Here is a 27,864-nt window from a genome sequence, read left to right as displayed (position 1 = left end):
GGCAAGACTCAGTTATAATAGCATGCTAATGCATGCAAATGAATGAAAGTAAACCTCTCACAGCTCACTGGAGAGATTATTGTCTCCCTGGCTGAAATGTGGTTAAAGAATCAGACTTGGTCATAACTCTCAACATTGAAAATCTCATGTTTACCAGTCCCACTGAACTTTTCCAACTGACTGGACAATGCTTACGTTGTTTATTGCTTGAAAGGTTTACGGCTTACATTTTGGGGCAGGGGCTTTTGTTCTAAACTTTATATTCTACATATAATAGCGAATGCATTATATAGTTTAATGTAACAGTTGTTTCAACTATATTGATTTTGGTGTTTGTCACAGTAAAAGTCTTAAAGCATGATGTCTTGCAAAGACATAAAGTCATTCATGCATTCAGGTAAATAACAAACTTTGTCCATTATTGTACAGTTGACATTTTCAAAATTTAAATGTCTCAAATAATGATCTGCAACCACCTGTCATGAGTGAAGTGGCTTTGTTGATAAAAGAAATCCTTGCAAAATAATTGCAATTCATTTGTGCTCAGGTTTGAACTACATTGCTTGGAAAGCAAACTGTCAAAGTAGAACTAGTCCAATGAAGAAGTAAATCTGAAAGGTTTTACAGGGGTTAATCTGATACTCCAACATCTCTGCCTTTGCAGAAATTGCAAATTACTCCAATTGCATTATATTTCGAAGGTCATGGACTCCTGTTTCAATGCCATGCAAGTTATAAGTATAGTTAACAACTAAAACCAAGCTTGGCTGACATTACAGACAATAAGATTATGATCATAGCCAAGAAGGATCCAACCTCAATATGGGACCTGCACAATTCATACAGGTGAAATTGACTTCAAGGGATCATCATTCCAGCAGTTCTCTTTGCTTTTAAATAACTAACTTAAACCAACACATTCATAGAAATCATAATGCCACTACCTTTTGTGCTTGATGGTCGTAATGTAACTTTAGAAGATGTGGTGCCTGTTGAATTTGTACATGATATTAGATAAGATCAAACAATTCATAATGAACACAAAACAAAATCAGTTGTGCTTCAAAAGTATGTAGGTTTTCAGACGATGCTAGATTCTAAGGAACTTCTTCATTGAAGAATTCTCTGCGCAAGTACTTTGTTTTGAGTATTAATGGATGTAACACATCTGTCAGGGTTAGGAAGGAAAGAAGCCATCAATTAATGTGCATTGAAGTAAGTGATATTGAGGCTCATTATCAAAGTAACTGCAAATTATTTGAACACAATGAGACATTGACCATGATTTTAATATGATAATGCTCAAGGAGTTAATTGACGAGTCTGTTTTAGCGAAACAGCTACATTCTCCCTTAGGTGGGCATGCCTTCATCCTAAAGCAATAACTGATGCAATCAATCAATTGAAGACAAGGTAAACTTAATAGGTGACATTCCAATGACTAAGCTGCTGAGACTGCAACAGTGTCTAATGAAAGTAGCAGAGTATGAATATAATAATGCCCCTGTAAAGAGGCAAGTTATGTTTGTGTAATGTCTTGCACAACCACCAGATGTCCAAAGGCAATTTTGAGGCAATGGGGAGCTTTTGAAGCATAGCCAGTATGTAATGTCGGAAAAGTGACAGCTAGAGTAGCAAGCTCGCAAAAACAATAATGTGATTGCAGCACCTAACCTGATAATCTGTTTGAATTGATTGTAAGGCAAATATTTACTAAGGCATCAGGGACAACCCTTGGTCTTCTCTGAAATTTTGCCATGGGAACCTTTCACATTCACCTCAGAGGTCACACAGAGCTTTATTTTAATATCTCACCAAAAAGACAGCACCCCTAACAATACGGTAATCCATTGGTTAAGTACTGAGGGATCAGTCTAGATTGTACTGTTCAAATCCAGAAATAGGATCTGAACTTCACAACCTCCAGACTCAGAGAAAATGGGGCTACCACCTGAGTCATGACTTAGGGGAGACAATGCACCACAATATTAGCAAATATGAGCCCAGAGCATCACATAAAGCGGTCTCATTACCTTTCATCAAAGTTCAAGCAAGTTTGCCATTTTTGAAAGGCCTCTCCTGGAGCAGCAGGTCTGAGCTCAGGTAAATCCAATCCTGAACTAATAATAATAATAATAATAATCCTGAGGTGTTGCCATTGATACAGCCCTACAGCTGGAAACAGTAGCAACACCACAAAAGAGTGCCTGAGACTCCCATGTGTCTAACTGCCCTATTAACGCATGTACTGCATGTTGACCCAATCTACCTTGTCAAGGAGCATCAAGAACTACAGGAGTCGAGAAAGTGTGTCAGAGTGACAGCAAAAATGGGGCGTCAGGATTGAATGAACTGGCATTTACAACAGGAGTGACTGGGGCCTCTGGACTGATGAGAGGAAGAGAGATTTCAGGGGTGTTGGGGGAGCCCTCAATGGCTAATGTCATTTGTAAGATAGAAAGAAAATGAAGCAGCTGATTGTAGTAGGCCACATGAAGATTACAGATCACATCGCCTAGCTTTACATTCTCTGACCAATGAGAAGCATTTTTACTTCATGCTGTCTTGCAACAATTGACATGGTTTATCAGATATTTGGAACCTCCTGCAAGGTTGTCTAATGCTGCTAGACCAGGAGTAATAAAGGAGTGCCTTTAAAAGTTTCCATATAATCTAGTTTCTCCAAATGTTGGATCTTTCTAGTTCTCTACATTACTCAAATATTCGAGTTTGCATCAAACAGATGCTGATGCCTTCTTTGTCGTGACAAATACATCATCTTCCCCACTGGCCTCAACAATTGGCAAAAGAGAAGCGAGGATTTGCAGGTGAGTGACTGCACAGATGTTTCCATCTAGGTAGGCTATCAGTTTGAATTAATCCTTCATCAAAAAATATACCACTCCATCAAAGGGCAGCAAGCAGCCAGTTGTGCAAGTTTCTGCAAGGTAGTTATGCAACTGCTGGAGCCAAAGCACTGGCGACAAGTTTTAGAAGACAAACAAGGTAAGGATGGAAAGAAGAAAGCATCAGAAGGGGGTTCTGCTCAATGCCATGCAGCAACAGAGTTTAATGATTCCGCAACCCATTCATGCTCTATCCTTTCTATGTTTAGATCTAATTTGAAGCTCTTTGGTAATAAATAAGTTCACTACCCGAATCTGATGCCCTGTGGTGCCCAGAGCCTGGACTCCCGCTGGCAGCAGTGCCCAGAATGAGAACTCCTGGCTGAGGTAGGCCCTGAGCCTGTACTCTCAACAGCAGAAGTGCTCGGAGCAGGGAATCCTGGCTGTTGTAAGCCCAAAGCCTCGACTCCCTGCTGAGGTAGGCCCGGAGCCTGGATACCTTGCTGAGGTAGGCCCGGAGCCTGGATTCTTGGCAGTGAGGAAGCAGTGACAGCAGAGCTGGGGTCTCCTAGGGCATTGGTGTTGTCGTTGCTGTTCCAAGTAGAGGACTCCTTGAGGACTGGAACACATTGCAGAGTAATTGCAGAAGCTCTGAAGCCATGCTTGAGACCCCACTTTGAACGGAAGATAAACTCAGCTGACTTCCTTGCATCAGGATGAGATTGTTATGGAGCTGGGGAGGTGCAGAGGGTTACAGGAATACAAATGAAGGAGAGGATGATCTGACAACTTAACTAACTGAAGGAAACACCTTTTTTTTGTGATCTACTCATATGGAAGGGATCTGCAGGAGTGAAAACTTCTGAAATTGAGCAGTTCTTTCGAAACCCTGATCTATTCAGCCCATGATCAATACCGGCGTTACTTTCTCCAAGGTGGATATGTGCCCTTTCCATTCGTGCTTTCAATAAAAGCAGTCAAACAAACAAAAGCTGACCTTCCTGGGCAGAATGCAGAGTTCTGATTCTGTGCAAGCAGACATGATTTGCTCCATTATGAACTTCAGTGGTAAAATCCCTTGGAAGGTCTTCCAACAATGCATGCAGCTGTTGAGAAACGTCTGTGTCCTTTTGCTCCCTGCTTTGGCCCTTGCAATTGCCATACCCATCCTGCCAAACAAAGCTGAGAGACGTCCACTTCATGTCTTGGGCTGTGTCCTGTACTGTCACTGGTGCTTTGAGCTGCACAAGCATCATGTTCCTCAACCTTACGATCTAATACACATGGGGTGGCAATGACTGAATTGGTACCTAGGTGGGCTGTACTACCTGTCTGTGTTCCTCCTTCAGACTTTCCACATTCCTCACTCTTGTCACAATCAGTCGATGAATCTGGAGGAAAGGGAAAAGGGACAAGACTTAGGGTAGGAAAGAGACACAAGACACTGGTGGCAATTGCCTGAAGAATAATTTGAACATGGACAGCTTGCTTTATCCCCGCTGAGATGAAGGCAGACTATATTGTAATATATTATAATATTATAGTATAATCTGCATGCAGCTAGCTCTGGTAACCACCAGCCTCACCTTCCTTGCTGGTGTGCTTGGGCATTTGGCTTCCAGAGTTCTGCTTTGCTTTGACATTGGAAATGACATTAGATCACACAAACACAGAACCGACGTCAGCACAGAAGGAAGCTGTTTGTTCTTTCATGACAGTGGTGGCTTCCAGCAAGATTACCTCCCTGAGTCCCCTTCTTGGACATTGGGCATTTCTCCTCCACTCTTACTGCTCTCACAAATGTGTGTAATTTTTTTTTCTGCAGACAGAGAGGGTGAAAGTGAATGGCCGTGCAATGAGACATGGAGTAGCGTTGTTTAGGAAATTGCATAGCAAGTGTTTGTGTTGAGAGGCGATGAAACAGCAAATGGAAATAAGGATATGGATGTATTTCAGATGCAAAGCTAATTGTGTAAAGAAGAAGGAGTGTTGGAGAAGTTGTTGCTATACAAGTAGTATTATGATACTGAGCTGTATAGAGAGAGGAAAGGAAGAGGTGAATGTGCATGAAATGAGAAGGAATGGTGTATTATTGTAACTGAGAGGACAAATTTAGTGACTTTGGTGGGGACATGGGCGAAAATAGTGTTGTGAAATGCAATTTGAGCAATGGAAGAGAACTTCAGAGGCATTCTCACCCTGTTGCTCCACAGACAATGAATCCTTTAACAGAAGCCATTTCTTCACTGAGATGCACCAGGTCCTAATGTTTTCAAACAGTTCTGTGTCCAGCCCTGTCAAATCTAACCTAGAAATACCCTTGCAGCTTTTGAAGAAGAGTGTTTCCTTCTTCAACACCAACTGATCAAGGGTCACTGGACTCAAAACATTCACTGTGCTTTCTTCCCACAGATGCTGCCAGACCTGCTGAGTTTCACCAGTAATTCCTGTTCTAGTTTCAGATCTGCAGCGTTCTTTGTTTTATTTTGGTGTTTCCTCCTTCACCCACTTCCACCATTGTAGAGAATGGTGGGTCGGTCTTTCTACTCATACTGTCTTCCAGAAAGCCTTTTGTAGCTGTGTCCAATAATATCCAGCAGTTGAAATTTTCAACCCCCCAACAATGTAATAAACTCCAACAATCTGCAAAATCCAATAACAATACCCAATGATGCCACAACAACTGTTGGCAGCGGGCTCTTGGTGTAGCCTGGTGCTAGCCTCCCTGCCTATTGTACTGGCCTCCCAGGGCAGTCTACTGGCCCAACATGGCAGTCTGAAGCAATCTCTTTGTCTCATGATCCTCACCGTAAGCTTTCGCACAGCCTGGAGCCAGGGCCCAACTTGGAGTGGAGACAAGGTGCCGGTGTGGTTTGGGTTGGAAGACTGTTGTGCTGAACTTTTATTTCTGCTATGCTAGATATTTTATTTCTCTATTTTCTAAGATCTTCTAAAGGAACTGTACCTAAGATAGCACTGTAAGTGGCAATGTATAAATTTTGACGATACTAAAAGACTATTTGTGATAATAAACATAGAACATAGAACATAGAAGAATACAGCGCAGTACAGGCCCTTCGGCCCTCGATATTGCGCCGATCAAAGCCCACCTAACCTACACTAACCCACTATCCTCCATATACCTATCCAATGCCCGCTTAAATACCCATAAAGAGGGAGAGTCCACTACTGCTACTGGCAGGGCATTCTATGAACTTACGATTCGCTGAGTGAAGAACCTACCCCTAACATCAGTCCTATATCTACCCCCCCTTAATTTAAAGCTATGCCCCCTTGTAATAGCTGACTCCATACGTGGAAAAAGGTTCTCACTGTCAACCCTATCTAACCCCCTAATCATCTTGTACACCTCTATCAAGTCACCCCTAAACCTTCTTTTCTCCAATAAAAACAACCCCAAGTGCCTCAGCCTTTCCTCATAGGATCTTCCTACCATACCAGGCAACATCCTGGTAAACTTCCTCTGCACCCGTTCCAGTGCCTCCACATCCTTCCTATAGTATGGCGACCAAAACTGCACACAATATTCCAGATGCGGCCGCACCAGAGTCTTATACAACTGCAACATGACCTCAGGACTCCGGAACTCAATTCCTCTACCAATAAAAGCCAGTACGCCATATGCCTTCTTCACTGCACTATTTACCTGGGTGGCAACTTTCAGAGATCTGTGTACATGGACACCAAGATCCCTCTGCTCTTCCACACTACCAAGTATCCGACCATTAGCCCAGTACCCCATCTTTTTATTACTCTTACCAAAGTGAATCACCTCACACTAAAGGCTAATTATAATTCTAATCTTTTAACCTCAACTAATCCAATGACTGAAAATTACAGAATTCCCAGCACTAAGGGAATTTAAGGACATTACAGATGAGGCAGGACAATAAAGGTTCTGCCATGATTTTATTGAATGCTGAAGCAGATCCAACATGCTGGATAATTCACTTCTCATCTGATTCCTTATAGTTTATTTTCAATCCAAGTGTGCAATAGAGTCTGACAATCTAAAAAAGTTCAACACAAATATGACAGATTCCAATAGTTGAAAATGTGTTGCTGGAAAAGCGCAGCAGGTCAGGCAGCATCCAAGGAGCAGGTGAATCGACGTTTCGAGCATGAGCCTTTCTTCAGGAATGAGGAAAACCCTTCCTCATTCCTGAAGAAGGGCACATGCCCGAAATGTCGATTCTCCTGCTCCTTGGATGCTGCCTGATCTGCTGCGCTTTTCCAGCAACACATTTTTAGCTCTGATCTCCAGCATCTGCAGTTCTCACTTTCTCCTAGAAGATTCCAATAGTTCAAAAGTACCCTAAAGTTTACAACAGTGCTCAATAATTTCTGAAAGTGGTTTCAAGACAGAAAACAAAAGAAAGCAATCCAATCTCACTTGAAGAGTTCAATGCAGTGGAAATTGCAAATGGTTGTTCCCTCTTCTGCAGGAATTTCGGAAGACAGCTAAACCATGAAAATCCATCAAGGTACATGAGTCTTATGCCTCATGTGCAACTCTCCATGAGGGATGAATGGCCATCCCAAGATTTATTCCATCACAATAAAAGTGTCACAAGTTTAAAATCAGAGTCTTTTTTGTATGAGTCGCGTTCCAATTTATTTTGAATGGAACTCAAACAGTGAAAAAGAAAGAGGGCAATTGACCACTAAAGAATCTGGAGGTGACAAAGATAAAGATGAAAGGTTCACGGACAGAAAATAACATTTAAAAATATGTTTATGGTGATAATCTGGATATAGGTTAAGCTTAGTATAACTAACCTGAGTGTATAATCAGATGCCAAATCTCAGAGAGTGCAACTCATTTGAGAGAGAGAGAAGAGAGAAAGAGAAAGCAAGAAGATAAAAGAGAGAAGGGGGAAAGAAAGGAAGAGACAGACGAAAGACGGATTACACAAATATAAACAGAGACGGGGTACTGAGTTGGAATTGACAAACAGATATAATGTGTGCAACAGGTCTGTATCAAGGTTCCACGCACGTGAAGGCCACTTACGGATGTAGATAACAATATTTATCCAATAAAGATTTAAGAATACTGTATTTACACTGACAATTACAGTACAAAAGCATTTGTTCAGTTCTAAAAGCAGAACACAAGATTCAAAATCTTCAATACCAGTTTTCGAATGAAAGTTCACAAAGCGATATTTGCAATACCTGTTTTTTTTTCATTTGAGACCTGCGATGTGAAGTTTACCTGTATAAAGTACTAAGGTCGGCTAGTTTCAAGGATGGAGTCAAGCTGTTGACAAACTAGGACAGGAATAAAAGCTGTGCAGAAGATCGGGGATTAAGCTGGGGAGAGACCGTTTTTGAGCTCCAAAGTGTTCAGAAAAACAAAGGGTTTTTCTCAGGCCCTGCCAATTTAAGTGGCAAAATCTGATTCACATTTTGGTGCTTATTTTCAGTGGCACTGCCATCCAGACTGAGAGGTGCTATATCCCAATGCAAATCCTCTTTATTTTCTGTGTAGGTGGCTTACTTTCCAGAAGAACTCAATGATAGGGATCAAACTATTTTCTCTCCTGCTTCTGTCAGCTGCTGCAGGGCCAAGATTCCAACTCATCACAGATGTTGCAATATTCTACTGGTGTTTCCTAATTCATTTTAACACTTGTAATCATGTTATTAGCTGACATAAATGGGATAGTATTTCAAATTTAATATTCAGTAATAGAGATGAATCAAAACTCAAAGGCCCAGTCTTTAAAAGGATTCTCATTTGCAGAATTTATTCATATAAAGCTCGAGAACAAAATGCAATAGTTCTTTGAAAATCATGACAGCAATTTGTGCTTCTTGCCTCTCTTGTAATTAACAGCACTGATGAATTGATGTCGTAGAGTCAGAGAGACATGTAGGATGGAAACTGACCCTTCAGTCCAACCCGACCATGCCGACCAGATATCGCAACCTAATCTAGTCCTACCTGCCAGCACCTGGCCCATATCCCTCCAAACCCTTCCTATTCATATACCCATCCAGTTGCCTTTTAAATGTTGCAATTGTACCAGGCTCCACCATTTCCTCTGGCAGCTCATTTCCATACATACACCACCCTCTGAGGGAAAAAGTTGCCCCTGAGGTTTCTTTTATATCTTTCCCCTCTCACCCTAAACCTATGCCCTCTAGTTCTGGACTCCCTCAACCCCAGGGAAACAACTTTGTCTATTTATCCTATCCATGCCCCTCATGATTTTATAAGCCTCTATAAGGTCACCCCTCAGCCTCCGACGCTCCAGGGAAAACAGCCCTGACCCATTCAGCCTCTTCCTATAGCTCAAATCCTCCAACCTTGGCAAACATCCTTCTGAATATTTTCTGAACCCTTTCAAATCTCACAATATCCTTCCGATTGGAAGGAGACCAGAATTGCATGCAATATTCCAAAACTGGCCTAACCAACATCTTGTACAGCCGCAACATGACCTCCCAACTCCTGTACTCAATAGTCTGACTAATAAAGGAAAGCATACCAAACACCTTCTTCACTATCCTGTCTAGCTCCAACTCTACTTTCAAGGAGCTATGAACCTGCACCCAAAGGTCTCTTTGTTCAGCAACACTCCCCAGAATGGCGAGTGATACACCATTAAGTCTATAAGTCCTGCGAAGATTTGCTATCCAAAATGCAATACCTCACATTTATCTAAATCAAACTCCATCTGCCACTCCTCAACCCATTGGCCCATCTGATTAAGATTCCCTTGTACTTTCAGGTAACCTTTGATGTCCACTACACCTCCAATTTTGGTGTCATCTGCAAACTTACTAACTGTACCTCCTATGTTCACATCCAAATCATTTTGTTAAAAGATAGAACAAGATCATGACCAGGTCAGGGTAAAGAGTCATAAAAACAATATTCTTATGATAGATTAATACAATTAACATGTTATTGGAAAATACTATATAGATACAAGTAACCACAATTTGGTGAGAACTAATGATTTGGACCAATGGGCCAATTTTCTGCTCCCTGAGCTGTGAGTAAAATGGTGAGTGTGATGACTTAATTGGACAAGAATCCAAAAAGTTAGAATTTGGGCATTGAAATGGATTTACATAAGAATCCTCCCTCCTTAGGTGACACAATGGCTTCCCATCAGGTGTCGAGAAGTCTATATGCCTGTAAATGCATCTCATTAATTACCCAACTCATGCAATTAGATTAGATTAGATTACTTACAGTGTGGAAACAGGCCCTTCGGCCCAACAAGTCCACACCGCCCCGCCGAAGCGTAACCCACCCATACCCCTACATCTACATTTACCCCTTACCTAACACTATGGGCAATTTAGCATGGCCAATTCACCTGGCCTGCACATCTTTGGACTGTGGGAGGAAACCGGAGCACCCGGAGGAAACCCACGCAGACACGGGGAGAACGTGCAAACTCCACACAGTCAGTCGCCTGAGGCGGGAATTGAACCCGGGTCTCAGGCGCTGTGAGGCAGCAGTGCTAACCACTGTGCCACCGTGCCGCCCACAAATTAATTTCTCATTTCCCAATTTACTTCTGTCCAACTGAGATATACAATCTTTCAGAATTTGGCTCCATAAGTCAAGTGCGTATTTGTGGATTGAGACTTTCTATTCTTGTCAATACTTCATTTGCACAGTTGGCTGACAGACTTCTGCTTCCGACACATTCTCCATGTATTGAGTTATTTTTCTATTTGTTTTAGCTGTGCAATGAAATGTCAACTTTTTACTTGTGGATCTGATATCCTCACCTCTCTGTAAGGTAAAATGCATGAACAAACATTACCCAGGAGCAGTGACAGTACGAAATTGTGATAATGGTAAGCACTTCCACTAACTCACTAAAACCGTAAATTGCCAAAGGAGAATTCCTGACCAATTGTCTAAGTTATTTATTAATTCAATAGGAAATAATCCTGAAATACCTCTCATTAATTGTCCAACTCATGCAATTGATTTCACACACTAAAATTTCCTTTTTTCCAATGACAAGAAGATCACATTCCTAGAACATGTATGAAGTTAAACCACAGTCTTACGATCACACTTTCTATGTTGAATTAAGCTCAGACATGCCAGAATTTTCAAAAGGCCAGATCATCTTTGATTTGATTTGATTTGTAATTGTCGTATGTACGTACGTACGGGTTGTTCTCCTGTAACGCGCGTTTCGTCAATGTGATTTGGCCGCAATACGATTAGTGAATTGAAGAACGACTTTTTAAAACAGGAACTTCCATTGGCTGTTAAGCAAATCCATCCCCAGCACTGGGTGATGCGGTGTGAAGCGTGGACTCGTGTCAACATGACATGGTTAGTCAGTCTGTGGGCTTTGTTGGAGAATGCTTCCTGAAGGGTACAGTGCTGTACTCAATAATATTCAGTCCTGTTTTTCATGAATACAGAAGGGCAAAGTTGCAAGAATGTCGACAGGAAGCATCCAGGTGAAAAAGTCACGGGTGTTGACCGTAAAAAAAAGCCAAAATGCTTGAACAGAAGCTAGATATTATAAAGCACTTTGAGCATAATAAAAGAGCACGTGACATTGTTTGTACAATAGGAATAAAAAAGTCCACGTTACGCACCATTGGAGACAATGTGGAAAGAATTAAAGCAAGCTGTACTGCTGGAACAAGTCCAAAAGCTAGCAAGTCTGTGAGATCACAAACAAAGAAACTTGAGGAGATGGAATGGCTTTGAGGGAAAATGTGACCTGGGACCACTGTTCTTAACATAAAACAGAAAGCCTTATCAATTTATGAGGACCTCAGGAAAAAAGCTGAAGGCGCATATTGAGGAACTTGATTGCAGCTACTGAGGGGATAATGAAGACAGTGTCCTTCAATTTTGGAAGAGCTTTAACATTAAGAATGCTATTGGCATTGTTGTGGAGGCCTGGGGTGATGTCAGTGAGGACTGCTTGCATGCAGTTTGATGGAAGCTTCTCCCAGATATTCCTCGTGATTTTAAAAGGTGTTGAAACGTCAGAGGAGCTTCCAGCAATCAAAGAAAGTTGTGTCACTCTTACAAAGCAAGTTGGATTTGAAGAAGTGGAGACTGATCTACAACAACTTGTTGCTCCAAGGGGAAATTGAAGCTCAAGGTGAAGACAATGACGTCCAGGATGCAGCACCACAACAATTTTCCACTTCTGCTTTGTCTTCTATCCTGAAGGAAGTTGAGAAACAGCTGCAGCTCTTAGAAGACAATACAGAACACAGCAGGATAGCAGGTCATAGTAGAAAGTCTTACTGGACACCCATTATTGAGCTTCTTCATGAAAGAACAAAGATGGCAAAGCAGCAAAAACTAGATGCCTTTTTAAGCAAACCCCCAAGAAACAGTCTGAGGACAATGAACCACAGCGATCCACTTCTGGACTAAATATTTTCTTTCGTCCTAACCCTGCACCCAGAACTGCATCTGAAACTAATGATAATGCTGATGATAACCCTCATCTTAACACAGTACTGTAACTCAGCAAACATACAATTTTAACATTTACTTCGACTGTGCTATTGTTTGTGTTAGGCTTACTGTTATTTTTGTTTCGATTTTTAAGTGATACTTTTTTGTGGTCCACCCTGAAACCTGTTTTTCCCACATGCCCTGTTATTTCTCTTGTACGATTTTTATAACAAGATTGTACAAGAGCGCAACTATCGCATTATAGCAGAACACACTGTACAGTGAAAAGTTTGGTTTTGTTTGCAGTACAGCAGATCATAACATACAAAGACACAAAGATTATAGGCTGATTGAACAGGGCAAGGAATTCAAGGTTACACCTGCAAAGAAGGTGTACAAGAAGCAAGATCGACATTTGAAATTTGAGAGGTCCATCCAGAAGTCCAACAACAGCAGGGAAGAAGCTGTTCTTGAACCTGGTAATGCATGTGTTTAAGCTTTTGTACCTTCTACCTGGCAGAAGAGGTTGTAAAAGATTACGACCTGGGTGGGAGCGGTCTTTGATAATGTTGGCTGCATTTCTGTGACAACTATAAGTGTAGATTTAATCAGTGGATGGAAAGTTGGCTTGCGTGATGGTCTGGGCTTGTTCACAACTCTCTGTAGCTTCTTACAGTCCTGGTCAGAGCAGTTGCCATATCTGGCTGTGATGCATCCAAGCAGTATGCTTCCTATGGTGCATCTGTAAAAGATGGTGAGGGTCCTGATGGCCATGCTGAATTTCCTCAGCCTCCTGAGAAAGAAGACACATTGCTGTGCCTTCTTGATGATCACATCAACGTGGGTGGACAGAACAGATTGATGGTGATCGCCATCCCTAGGAACTTGATGCTGTCAACCATCTCTACCACAGTTCCATTGATGTAGATACAGAAACACCCTCCTCCTTGCTTCCTGAAGTCGATGAGAAGCTCTTTAGTTTTGCTGGCATTGAAGCAGAAATTGTTATCTTTGCACCACATCACCAAGAATTTTGTCTCATTCCTCCCTTCTGCCTTGCCATTGTTTGATATCCAGCTGACAACAGTGGTGTCATCAGCGATACTGTAGATGGAGTTTGAATGAAATTTGGCCACACAGTCGTGGGTGTACAGGGAGTACAGGCTGAGCACGCATCCCTGAGGGGCACAAGTTTAAGGATTATTGTGAAGGACATGCTCATAGAATCATCATAGAATCATAGAATCCCTATAGTGTGGAAATAGGCCATTTGGCCCAACAAGTCCACACCTACCCGCCGAAGAGAAACCCACCCAGAGCCATTCCCCTACCCTATTATTCTACATTTATCCCTGACTAATGCATCTAACCCACGCATCCCTGAAAACTACGGGCAATTTAGCAAAATCAATTCACCTAACCTGCACATCTTTGGATTGTGGGAGGAAACTACAGCACCCGGAGGAAACCCACACAGACATGGGTGCTGTTGTCTATCTTCACTGATTGCGGTCCATGGGTCAGAAAGTGGAGGATCTAGTTGCAGATGGAGGAGGAGAGGTCTAGTTCTCAGAGTTGAGAGATTAGTTTGGTCGTGATTATAAGTTGAAGGTAGAGCTGTACTCAATGAGTAGAAGCCTGACACGGTATCCTTATTATCCGGATGTGCCAAGGATGAGTGTAAGGCTAGGGAAATGGCATCCACTGTGGTGCTGTTGTACTAGTAGGCACACAGCAGAGGATCGAGGCAGGCTGGGAGGTGAGAATTGATGTAAGCCATGACTCACCTCTGGAAGCACTTCATAATAATAGAGGTTGGAGCCACCGGGTGTTGGTCATTGAGGCAAATTGAATATGGTTTCTCTGGTACCAGGATGATGGTGGTTTTCATGAAGCAGGTGGGGACTTCAGAGTTTAGCAAGGAGGGATTAAATATGTCAGTAAGTACCGCAGCAAACTGGTCCGCACCAGATCTGAGTGCGCGGTCGGGGACTCCACCTGGGCCAGTCGGTGAGTTTCTGTCAGTTCACTCTCGAGAAGGCCGATCAGGCAGCTGCAGCAGTGACCAAGGGAACTGTCAGGGGAGGAGACACCTGACATTCTGCTCAAACTGATAATAAAAAGCATTGATGCATCAGGGAGGGTATGTTTTTGACTGCTAGGTAGTCACATAGATACAGACCCTCTGATCCAACTTGTCCATGCCAACCAGATATCCCAACCTAATCTAGTCCCATTTGCCAGCACCTGGCCTATATCCCTCCAAACCCTTCCTATTTATATATCCATTCAGATGCTATAAATGTACCAGCCCCTACCACTTCCTCCGGCAGCTTATTCCATACACATACCACCCTCTGCATGAAAAGATTGCCTCTTAGGTCACTTTTATATCTTTCCCCTCTCATCCTAAACCTATGCCCTCTAGTTCTGGACTTCACCGCTCCAGGGAAATGACTTTGCCTATTTATCCTATCCATGCCCCTCATGACTTTATAAATCTTTAGAAGGTCACCTCTCAACCTCCAATGCTCCAGGGAAAACAGTTGCAGCCTATCCAACCCCTCCCTATAGCTCAAATCCTCCAACCTGGCAACATCCTTGTAAATCTTTTCTGAACCTTTTCAAGTTTCACAACATCCTTCTGATAGGAAGGAGACCAGAATTGCATGCAATATTCCAAAAGTGGCCTAACCCATGTCCTGCACAGTCACAACATGACCTCCCAACTCCTGTACTCAATAGTCTGACCAATAAAGGAAAGTATACCAAGTGCCTTCTTCACTATCCTATCTACCTGCGACTCCACTTTCAAGGAGCTATGAACCTGCACTCCAAGGTCTCTTTGTTCAGCAACACTGCCTCGGATCTTCACATTGAGTGTACAAGTTCCGCTCTGATTTACTTTCCTAAAATGAAGCACCTCACATTTATCTAAATTAAACTCTATTTGCCACTCCTCAGCCCATTAGCCCATCTGATCAGGATCCCATTGTAATCTGAGGTAACCATCTTTGCAGGCCACTACACCTCCAACTTTGTTGTCATCTGCAAACTTACTAACTATTCCTTTTATGCTCACATCCAATTGATTTATATAAATGACAAAAAGTAGCCGTCCCAGCACTGATCCTTGTGGCACTCTACTGGTCACAAGCCTCCAGTCTGACAAATAACCCTCCACCAACACCCTCTGTCTTCTACTTTCAAGTCAATTCTGTATCATTTCTGCAGCTCCCCAGATTCTAAGGGAATTGCCTGGCAAATTGAAGATTCCAATTCCATGGCAGTTCCTTTGTGGCTCGAAATCCCCTGAAAGTATCCATTTAAATCAGAATTTGGAAAGTTCTTCTGCAGTTAAGAAAATACTTGGCCAGGAAAAACTAGACAATTAAAAACCTAATCTAACTCCGAGTTAACTGAAATTGAAACTTGCAATCACACTCCAATGAAGAGAGATGTAGTAAGATCTGGAAAATCGTACCTTTTAAACATTCATTGGGAGTAGTGTCGAGTACAGCAGAGAGATTCTCGCTGTGAAGATGAGAGAATTCTCACCCTATCTTATCAAACATAGCTCCAAACTCTTATTTTGTTCCAGGAAATCTGATTTTCCTCTGTGTGATCTAATATTTACCTTTTGAATCTATCAAGACCTTAAAGATTTTTAATAAAAAGTACCTCTGCACTCTAGCCGAACCCACCTGTTCAGTTTTTATTTAATATAATCCACATGATCATCATTGAAAGGACAAGTTAGACCATAAATACAATAGAATCATGGTTGATCTGATCATCCTCAACTCCAACTTCCTGCTTTCTGCCCACAACCCTTGATTCCCTAAATGATTAAAAATGTGTCTCTCAGCATTCAGTACATTTAATGACTCAGCCTCGCCAGCCCTTTGTGGGAAATAATTCCACAAATTTGCAACCGTTTGAAAGAAGAATTTCTTCCTCATCTCTGTCTTAAATATGTGATTCCTTATTCTGAGATGATGTCCTCTGGCCCTAGACTCTACCACAGGAGAAACAACCTTTCTGCATCTACCCTGTCAAATCCTCTAAGCATCCCCTTGTAAGTTGCCCCTCTATTCCAATAAGTACAGGCCCAACCAACTAGTTACTCTTTTAAAGGGAACTAAAGCAAGTCAAGGGGATGATTTTTTTTAGATTAGATTACTTACAGTGTGGAAACAGGCCCTTCGGCCCAACAAGTCCACATCGACCCCCGAAGCGCAACCCACCCAGACCCATTCCGCTACATTTACCCCTTCACCTGACACGACGTGCAATTTAGCATGGTCAATTCACCTAATCTGCACATTTTTTTGGACTGTGGGAGGAAACTGGAGCATGCAGACACGGGGAGAATGTGCAGGCTCCACACAGACAGTCACCTGAACCCGGGTCTCGGGCGCTGTGAGACAGCAGAGCTAACCACTGTGCCAAGCTTTCTAAACCTCTTGAGCAACACAAGCTCAAGTTTCTGACATACACTACATTGCTGGGGCCTCATGCTTGGAGATCTAAACTGAAAGCCTTCCGCTATGCTCTCTGAATATGGCAACAATGAGGTTGTATGCACTGCATATGCCACAAGGTACTGCCTGGATCACCTGAAAAGCTGTGCTCACAAGTTGTTCATAAGTCACAACACACAACTCATCGAGCTCAGGTAGAGGTTAAGTGTTGCCAGCCTGCCAGAATTGATCAACTCGCCCAGAATTGGTTAAGCATGCCAACGCTTCTACTTCCTCAGACGGTTAAGGAACTTCAGTGTCTCCATGATACTCTTACTATTTTTTATAGATGCACCATAGAAAGCATTCTATCTAGATGCCTCACAGCTTGGTATGGCAAATGCTCTTCCCAAGACCAGGAGAAATTACACAGAGTTGTGAATGCAGCCCAGTCCATCATGCAAAACAGTGTTCCTTCCATTGACTCCCTCTATACTTCCTGCTGCCTTGGGAAAGTAACCCCTCCCATCCCAGTTATACTCTCTTCCACTCTCTCAATCAGACAGAAGATACAAGTGCTTGAAAAACACATGCCAACAGATTCAAGAACCACTGATTCTTTCCCACTGATATTTGACTTTTGAATCGACCTCTCATAAATTAAAGTTGATCTTTCTCTGCACTTTCTCTGTCACAGTAACACTATATTCTGCATTCAGTTCTATTACCCTGATATGCTTATGTATGGTATGAGTCAAAATACAGGAGGGAGATAGAAGGTTTGGTGAGGTAGTACAATGACAACAGCCTCTCTCTCTCAATGTTGGCAAAACTAAAGAACTGATCACCTTTGTCATTGCCAAATGGGCTCAATTGGAAGAAACCCACGAACTCATAAACAACATCCTCACCGGCATAAAATTTACCAAAGGAAAGAACAACAACTGACTCCCCTTTTCCTGAATGTAGAGGTCGAATACAAGGCCAATGGGGAACTCCAGACCAGTGTATACAGGAAGGCCACCCACACAGACCAACAAGTTAACTACATCAGAAACCATCCCAACACCCACAAATGGAGCTGCATCAGAATATTGCTCAAGTGAACTGCGACACACTGCAGCACCCTGGGACTGCACAAATCCGAAGAACAACACCTATTCGGTATCTCCAGAAATAATGGTTACCCAAAAAGTGTAGTCTGCCGGTACCTACACAACAGATCACAACAGGAAGACACAACACAGCTGGATAGACTGGTCACCCTGTCATACATTAAGGACATATCAGAAATGACTAACAGACTACTCTGATATATAGGTATCATGGTAGCCCACAAACCAACAACTATAAAGGATCTCATATCCACAACCAACAGAACCAATGTTAGATATAAAATACCACGTAAAGACTGCCACAAACGTTAAACAGAGCAAACTGGAAGGAAACTAGTGATTCAGGTACACAAACACCAATTAGCCACCAAAAGACATGATCAACTATCACTTGTGTCCATACTCATGGACAAAGAAGGACACCAATTTGATTGGTACAATATATCTATCCTGGAATAAACCAAACAGAGACAAGCACGGGAATTCCTGGAGGCCTAGCACTCAACCCAGAACTCCATAAACATACATATAGGGTTAGATTCCATATACCAACCACTAAAGAACAAAACTGGAAATGATCCCACCCACCTCAGCAAACATATCAATAGCAAGTGGACAGAACACCAGCACTTCACCGGAGGCACACTGGTGATGTTACTTAGAATGGTGGGAAAACATCAGTGAGTACCTGCCAGCTCAGTCAACAACCTCATCTACAACATGAGCTACAAATCTTCTCAGGAATTTCTAAAACAGGTATTTCAGGTCCCACCAGGGGGATAAAAATCTGTTGACATTTTTGAATGTGAAGGTGGTGTCTCCTCTTTTGAAAGTCTAAATGTCAGTTGGTTCAAGCTTGTTGCTTAACCCTAGAGATCGAGCTGGAATGCAGTTTGCTTCCAACAATGGACTGGAGCCAAAATGCTGGGAGAGGTAGTAGGCGTTGGTTTCTAAAGCTTATTAGGTGGTTCACCGTTGTGATTATAGAACCTTTTATGATGATATAGAGCATTTCTGCTTTCACAATAATCTGAGAACTGCCCCAGGTGTAGGAGAGTAATCAGTTCTTGTACTTGACGGGACACTATTTGCACATGAATTAGCAGTATATGCTTCTGTGGTATTGTCCTTTTGAAGGACATGTATAGTATGCAACCATTTCGAAATACAATTGTCTCAAAACTACAATGCCAAGCTACAAAACCTTGGTCAGAGGCATGTTTTAAGAAGTGTGGGAAAGGAGGAGAAGGATGTGGAGAGGAGAAGAAAATTAAAGACAGAATTCTACAGCTAACAATGGCGGGAGATGAAGTTCAGAACACATTAAATTCCACGGAACCAGTATTATAGCGGAAATAGAATGTATAACATTGATGAACTAATCTCATAAATATTCTCCACAGTGGATAAAGAGATTATTATTAGAAAATTGTGTCACTGGTTTTAATAAACAGGTTAGTGAGTCATTTTGTTGACAGCATAAATACCACTTGACAATGGAACATTTATATTGCTGCCATTTCAATAGACACCAGGGACAAGCATCCGTCCGTGTGGCTAACTCTCTAGGGGCAACATCAACATTTCACATACCTTATCGCATGACCTCAGCCCTAATAAATGTCAGTGTGGCAGTTCTTTTGGATAAAAGCATAGTATATCAAATGTTGGACTCACTTAATAACATCCACTTCAATACAGAAATGCATGGATCGGTGCCTTGGTATTTTGGGCTTTTTATGCATGGATCAGGGAAATAAAACAGCAATAAAAATAGTGGATTGATGAGGGAACCACAAAATGTCAATGTAAATCATCAATGTCAGTCTTTTGAACTCAAAACATTATCACTGTTTTTTTCTTTTCACATAATTTCTCCAACACACTCTAATTTGGATATTAGACAATAGTCTTCCTGGCTGTTCACAAGTTACAAGGAGGAGGGAGGCAGAATAATCACATGCGACCACTCTAGATTAGTAGAATCTGAAAATATTGGTAGAGCTGAAGACAGAGCCAACATTGAGCCCTACTGACTTCTTCAATGATGTCACTTGGAAGAGATGGAATGAGGACAGAGAGAAAGAGAGAAGAAGAGGTTACATTTGTACAGTATCTTTTACAGCCTCAGTGCCTGACAATCAATTGGATACCATTAAAATATAGCCATGCTTGTAAAATAGGGAGAGGTGGTACATGTGAAATAGTCTCTTTGTTGTAAAGCCCACACTAAAAGGAATCAGGCAACAATGCACCATTTTAACTTTTCATATAAACTGCCCCAAGTTCTGTCCCTGAAAATAACAAGATGAAAAGTGGATACAGTAACTGTACACTTCTCTTGCTTGTAAACATCAAGCCATTTGTCTGGAGAGTTAGTCCTGTGTCAATATCGAATGGCATTTCGAATGTAGTCTTTCACATGGTAAAGGGCATAGGATATGGGGGTCCAGGGCTGAAATGCCTCTCAGTGGAAGCCCCTTCCTGATACTGGGTCCCTTTAAGGTTCTGAGCGTATTTAAGATGGGATCCCACTTCCATCCCAAGAGACAACTAGCAACCGACAAGATGTTATGTACTTTGTACACTGCATGATGACAGAAAGGGATCAAGTGGTATAGGGGGAGAACAGAAATGGGATACTGAGATTGCATGATCAGCCATGATCGTATTGAATGCTGGTGCAGACTCAAAGTGCCGCATGGCCTACTCCTGCAGCTATTTTCTGTGTTTCTATGTTTCTATTCCCACCACATTCGGTTGATAGCAGTAGGATGAGATGAGATGACATGGGCAAAGCCATAAAGTAGCAAACTGTACGCACGGACAGACTAGCAGAAAGTCTTCAAACTAATAGCCATCAATAAAGCGGGAGAAGGACTCTCCTCAGCATGTTCCAAATACAAGTCTATCTGAGGACTAGCCTCCTGGGAATTGCATTAGACAGCTAGTCTTGCAGCTTAAGGCTTTTCAACACCTTCATCTCAGCACATATACTCATATATTTAAGAAATTATAGGCCTGCTATAAAAGAGACTCAGTCAAAGAAATAGTTCCAAATCGTAACCAGTATTTTAGTTTCATCCGTATTTAATCACTGTCTGAGCGATCACGTTATGGGAGTCCAATGAGTGCAACATCACTTTTAAAGCTTCCAGCAAAGGTTTATTGCTGGAAATATATAAAACAAGACAATCCCTCTGAGGGTAGGAAAGTAAATCAGCAAACTGGAAAGAGAGAATGTTGGGTGCTTGGGCAAACTCATGGTAGATGCAGTATAACATGCTAAAACATGATGCACCTCAGTGTGAACATCAGTTTGACACATATTATTTAAGTGGTGATCTATTTGGAAATGTGGATGTACAAAAGAATCTGAGGACCCTGGTACACCAACCAGTCTATGAAAGTAAACAAGCAGGTGCACTCAGCAGTTTGGAAGGCAAATAATAGCTTTCATTGCAAAAGGATTTGAATTTAGATTAGGGATCTCTTACTGTAATTTTACATAAGAGAAAGTGGGGACTGCAGATGCTGGAGATTAGGTCAAAATGCCTGTCGCTGGAAATGCACAGTAAATCAGGCAGCATCCAAGGAGAAGGAGAGTCGGTGCTTATGCCCAAAGCGTCGACTTTCCTGCTCATTGGATGCTGCCTGACCTGCTGTGCTTTTCCAGCACCATGCTTTTTGACTAATTTTACGTAGTCCTAGTAAGACCACCAGGAGTATTGTGTGCCATTTTGATCTCCCCACTTAAGAGAGGATTCACTTTTCATAAAGGGAGTGTAGCAAAAGATCACTGGGCTGACACTGGGAATGACAGGACTTTCATATAGGAACAGATTGGGCCTGTATCCACTAGAGTTATGAAGAATGAGAGGGAATCTGATTGAAACATATGAAGTTCTAAAGGGCTGGACAGTCTTGAAGCAGGATGTTTTCCATGAATACGGAGTCTAGAACTGGATACACAGCATGCCATTTAGGACTGAGCATCTAATTCCAAAGAAAGGTCGAAGAATGTTGAAGAACAGCCCCTAGCATCAGTCCTGATAAACTAATGAATCCCTGTTAGCAGTCACTTACTCCATTCAGATTTTCCTACGTACTGCTGCAACATTTACTAAGGTCTGTAGCAATTTTAGTCAGTGGTGTGGAACTAGTTTTCACTCTGTGACAGTCTCTCCACTCTTTCTTAATATTGTACTGTTGTTTTAGTGATCATGACTTCAACATTTGACAGGGTTAATTGGATAGCAAGGATTGACAAATATCCCCTGTGATCAGCAATAACAGGCTCTCTGCATCTAGCTATATGCAGCATTCCAGCTGATATTGAAACTACCAAACACCCTCTGACTGTCCAAATTAGGAGGGAACTGCACATCATAAAAATGAATGCTTCATGACACAAAAATCTCCGCTTTCAATCTAATTCACATCGCAGAAGTGGAATGGGTTTGGGGGGACACCTGATTTCACACTCTACCCAAAATTACTCTCTAATTTAAGTCAATGGATGGAGAAACTGGCCAATTCTTATCCAATAAGCTAGCTTAAAATTGGAGCTTCAATTCATTTTCATAATCAGGAGAAAGATTAAAACACATGGAGGTTGAGGAGAATAGGCAGAAAACAAGGGACTGGATTGGTGGTGCTGGAAGAGCACAGCAGTTCAGGCAGCATCCAACGAGCAGCGAAATCAACATTTCGGGCAAAAGCCCTTCATCAAGAAAACAAGGGACAACAGGGGTGGCACAGTGGCTCAGTGATTAGCACTGCTGCCTCACAGCATCGGAGACCCAGGTTCAAATCCAACCCATGGGTGACGTGTCTGTATGGAGTCTGCACATTCTTGCTGTGGCTGTGTGGGTTTTCACTGGGTACTCCAGTTTCCTCTCTTCGTCCGAAGATGTGCAGGTTAGGTTGATTGACCATAGTGTGTAGGTGAGGTGGGTTAGCCATAGGGAATGCAGGGCTGTAGGGGGTGGGTCTGGGTGGGATGATGTTTAGAGGCCTGGTATGGGCTGAATGGCCTGCTTCCACACTGTAGGGATTCTATTAAATTAGCAGCAGTCAAGTTAGGATTTTAAAAGCTTATAAAGTATTATAAAGGTAAAGAAGCTTGATAAATGTCACTGTCTATATCTTAAATGGTGTACGAAATTGAATGTTGTATTCTGGTATAGGGTGAATTGTACAAGTATTGTATCATATCACACTTGCAAGTGGAATTACAACTTTGTTGCTGTATTTTTACTTCTCGAATCCAATAATAGATTCATAAATTGGTCCTGGTCCAATTAGCCCTTTGTTTGAAAATTCCAAATTTCACTGGACCACAATTAGACCTATGGCTTCAATTGAACAAAAGGCAAACTCAAGACTAATTTCAGGAAACTCCTTTCCCACTCGCTCCCAACAAAAGAATGATAGTTACATGAAATAGCAATAAAATAGAGAAGTAGTGGTGATAACACACAGAATTGACTTCTGAGGTAGTTGGATAGGGTGATCTTCAGATCATAAGGGTTGGACGGATTATTAATAAAATACTTTTACTTCTCTATCATGTGAAGTCATATTTCATTCAAAAATACTTGGCTGTGATTCCTTCCAGTCAATGGGAAATCTCGTTCACCAGCAGGAAACATTGGAAAAAAAGGTGGACCTGTAACTTTAAAATACACCCTGTGTACAAGCTAGGTTTCACAATGCAAATAAGCACTTAGAAAGTGACTAAAACATCTTTGACCAATGTGGAATTCAGGCGTTTCATTCTTAACAGGATTGATTTGGAAAAAAGGGAAACTTGGCACCTCAAATCTATTTCCAAAGCCAGCAAGACTAATTTGTTGCAAAAGGTATTGAGTCTGCATTGGACAACCCAGTGTTGTGGGTGGCAGAAAAAATTGTTTTCATGAGGCACTACTGTACGGGACAATATGATAGGAGCTCAAGTACCAAGTGGAAATAATAAGTGTATTGATGCATTCCAGTTTTGTGTCTGGAAAATAATACTAATTCAGCTGCTTTGTAGAGCCAAACTCTGTCACTTGCAGCTCTGTGTGATTAGTACAATGTTCAAACTGAGTATTCCAGAAATGATTTAAGAGAGTTATTATTCATTATCATTGTTTTGCTTCCAAGCTTCTGATGGGACATGAAGGCATTATATAACATTTTGAATGGAATATTTACTAATGTTTAGATTCAACACACAGCTCATGTCTTCAGCCAAAGTTTTGCTTCCAGCATGCACCTTCCTTTAATAAGGCCAAGTGAATGCACTTCAACTCCCCATGAAATTTCTAACCTCTTCCTTGATTTCAGTCAAGTACAAAGGAGCTGGAACTATGCAGTGGATGAGCTCCTTGACTGTCAGCAGCACTCTTGGCTCTTGGACAGAAGGTTGCAAGACTCACCAGACTCCAAACATTTGTGCACATTATTCAGGTGTCAGTGCAGTGCACTGGCAGGTCTCCATTGCAGGAGTGTCAGCTTTTAAAAGTGATGTTAAACTGCAGCCACAGCTGCCTTTTCAAGTGGATGTATGGATGCAGGGCAGTTCAGTTTCGTGACTTGGACCATGGTTATCCCTCAACAAACATTACAAAGCAGGTGGCCCTAAGCCCTAAATAGAGCGACTCTCTGATGTTCATTTCCTGCTATATGACCTCCTACTGCTCTACATCGACAGACGCAAAACACATATCCATTGCGAAGCAATATCATTTTTATGTTACTGCCATAACCTCCCTTTTAGTTGTGAAGTACTGTTCATTAAGGATCCTACGCTCTGCAGTAAAGCATGCCAGAAGCCAGATTAATTGGACAAACTGTTCGTCAATAATCTAAAAGCATTAGTGCGAGGCTTCCCTTCCCATCACTCACAACAGCGTGATCGGGACCCCCTTGTCCTCACTTTTCATCCCACCAGCCTACACATCCAAAGGATCATTCTCTGCCATTTCAGACAACTCCAAGAGAATGGCACCACCAAATACATTTTCCCTTCACTCCTCCATCTGCATTTCACAGGGATCATTCCCTCTAACAGCACCCCTTCTTCCCACGGCACCTGCCCCTTCACCTCCTCCCTGCGCACCATCCAAAGGCCTAAACAATCTTTCCCCATGAAGCTGTATTTCACCTGTACCTCCTCCAATCTTGTATAATGTATTTGCTGCACGCAATGTGACCGACTATATATTGGAGAAACCAAATGCAGACTGGGTGACCGCTTTGCAGAACACCTCCGGTCTATGTACAAGCATGACCCCGACTTTCCCGTAGCTGGTTATTTTAACACAGTATCCTGCTCGCGTGCCCACATGCCTGTCCTGCTTTTGTTGTTTTCTCGAGTGAGAAGATCCAGCATGGCCTGAGGCCAGATAAATGGCAGTTCGATGCTATTTTTCACATTTACAGTATTTGGAAAATATGATCTGTCTAGCCTGCCACGTATTTACAACAGTTTCCCTGCTTATTCCATGTTGGCTATTTTAAAAGGTCCTCTCAGTGGCAATACCTTTAGCGAAAAATACAAAGGGCCATGTTTGTTGACTGAGATTTAAGATACTTCACCATCTGCTTACAATTCTCTATCACAGAGTGAAAGCTATGATAACACACTGAAATAATTTGTACTCAGTAAAAAGCAGTGATATTATTGTTCCTTCACTGTCACAAGATCATAATCCTAGTTGACAGCATTGTAAGCCCATTCCACTGATTTTCCAAAGGTGAAGAAAATGGCAGAATTCATTGCACTGTCAGCTTCATTATCTGAACCATAAGTCATTCTTTCTTATAATAAGGTATTATTTGGAATTCATACCTGGCAGATTTGAATGAGTATGGGCAAAGTCAAACCACTGGCAACTAAAGCAGGTACAAATCTTTACTAAGTAGGGATCGTTTTCAACAAATCTGTGATCAGCAAAACTTTATCTCCTTTCTCATATTTAGTTACAAAAAGAAGATTAATTACAAAGTAGGAAACAAACAAAGGCTTGCCAAATGCTTCTCATGAGGATAATTTTCCTTTAAAATGGTGCGCACGCATAGAATAGATAGAGAAATCAGATATACCTTTACTAGTCAGTGTGGACACGCAATATTTCCACGCAACTACATACTGGCCTGCAACCTACTGCCAGGAGGCAATAGCTGTTAAATGTTTCACAACAATTGAAAAACACAATGTACTCAAAAACACTAGACCCAAACTGTTCAGTGAACTTCAGTGTCACTCCTATAAGTGAGGTCAACAAATTAAGTGACAATTTCAAAGTGCTTTTTAAGGTACTTTAAAAACCTTTGTCTATATTTAACATTATTCACTTGATGCAATGCATGATCTGCTGCAAAATTCAAATGTAGTGCTGTGAATTAGTGCTGTTACAATCTTTCACAGTCAAATTAAATGCAGGCTGGAAATAGACTTCCAAGCTTCCTTTTTTAAATAAATCTGTTCCAGATGAAATTCTTTATCATAAAATGTACTGTTTCATTTGAGTGGTTGATCTTCAGGAGTGCATAAAACAATGCCACTAGCAAAGTTTGGTATTAACAGTAAAAAAAGAGTCATTAAAAGTCATGTTGAGAAAAAGGTTGGCACAGTGGTGAGCACTACTGCCTCACAGTGCCAGAGACCTGGGTTCAATACCCGCCTCAGGCAACTGTTTGTGTGGAGTTTGCACATTCTCCCTGTGTCTGTGTGGGTTTCCTCTCACAGTCCAAAAATGTGCAGGTTAGGTGAATTGGCCATGCTAAATTGCCTGTGGTGTTAGGTGTAGGGGAATGTGTCTGGGTGGGTTGCTCTTTGGAGGGTTGGTGTGGACTTGTTGGGCCGAAGGGCCTGTTTCCACACTAGGCAATCTAATCTAAAAAACAACATCACATGAAGGAACTTAACAGAATTTTACATACAGAAATAGGCCAGTCAGCCCAATAGATGAATGTTAACTTGTATGCTTCATACAAGCCTCCTCCTGCCTTACAGCACTTAATTTATCAACACATCTTTGAATTAATTTCTCCTTACATACTGATCAAGCTACTTCTTATATACATCAATGTTAATTGCCTCATTCACTACAATGTTTTCCACTATCACATCACTTGATGAGTAAATTCCTTGAGCATTTATAGTGACTATCATCAATTTGTGGCCTCTAGTTTGATACTCTATTTCCCTCCGCACAAATATTAAGAAATTTTGGATTCTTTGCAATTCATTCATCTAACATTTTTCATGCTTGCAAGATTGGGTCATTTATTTGCAGTTTGATCTTGGAGGTTGATAAAAACTCTATTCCTTTGTCAACCACTCTTATCTTGACTTGTACAGTTTATCCTGCCCACAGTAAATTTCCACTCCCTCTTTTATCAAAAGTAGGAAATGTGTCAAAAGAAAAGCATGAAAGAAGATTTCCAAATGCACAAGAGCAGGAGTAATCAGGAAGCATTGCTCATCTGTTCAGCTGTCAGTATCTCTGTTGGATCGGGTTGCATTAGAAAATGGATCTGCTCATGTTAAGCCTCATGTCTATAAAGGTGCATTCTTTGGAAGACTTTACGAGACAAACAAAATTGGGGTATTTCCAAATTAAACATGTGAAAATTATACTACTGTAGGAGGTTTGGTACTGATTGCATGCAGCAGCAATCAGTTGGAAGGGTATCTCGTGACAGCATAGACAAAAATCTAAGCTAGACAAAAATCTGTATTAGCTGCTACTCTCAGGCTGGAGTGAGGGGGCCAAATCAGTCTGAATTTTCACTTGACATCTGGAACCCACTGGTATTTGAAGTTTCATGTTCCTGACTTCCTGAACTGCCTCCTCAGTTACCATGGAGCGGATAGAGCAAGAGAAATGGCATATGGCGTATGACACTCACAGAATCTCTAGTGTTGAAAATTAGGGCTTAATTTTATGTATTTTGATTGACTAATCGCCATTGCCAGATGGGTAAACACTGTCACCAGGAGCCAACAG

At 41.7% G+C, this 27,864-nt stretch overlaps 1 protein-coding gene across 19 annotated transcripts in view; it reads right to left on the bottom strand.

Moving 5' to 3' along the window:
* LOC140485969 (uncharacterized) overlaps nt 1–27,864 on the bottom strand; it is a 208,805-nt gene that overhangs the window by 139,791 nt on the left and 41,150 nt on the right. For 12 of the 19 annotated variants that reach the window (XM_072584407.1, XM_072584420.1, XM_072584413.1 and 9 more), the window contains 2 exons: nt 4,175–4,237; nt 945–989 (listed from right to left, as the gene is read on the bottom strand). The exons of 2 other annotated variants lie outside the window; for them this stretch is intronic. In XM_072584407.1, coding sequence (XP_072440508.1) covers nt 945–989; nt 4,175–4,237 — 108 coding nt within the window. 5 more of the 19 variants (XM_072584412.1, XM_072584419.1, XM_072584418.1 and 2 more) reach the window with 3 other exon arrangements.

The sequence above is a fragment of the Chiloscyllium punctatum genome, chromosome 15 (assembly GCF_047496795.1).
Source record: "Chiloscyllium punctatum isolate Juve2018m chromosome 15, sChiPun1.3, whole genome shotgun sequence".
Taxonomy (NCBI): Eukaryota; Metazoa; Chordata; class Chondrichthyes; order Orectolobiformes; family Hemiscylliidae; genus Chiloscyllium; species Chiloscyllium punctatum.
Note: the sequence above shows the minus strand (reverse complement) of the source record. Positions and strands in the feature narration are given on the sequence as shown.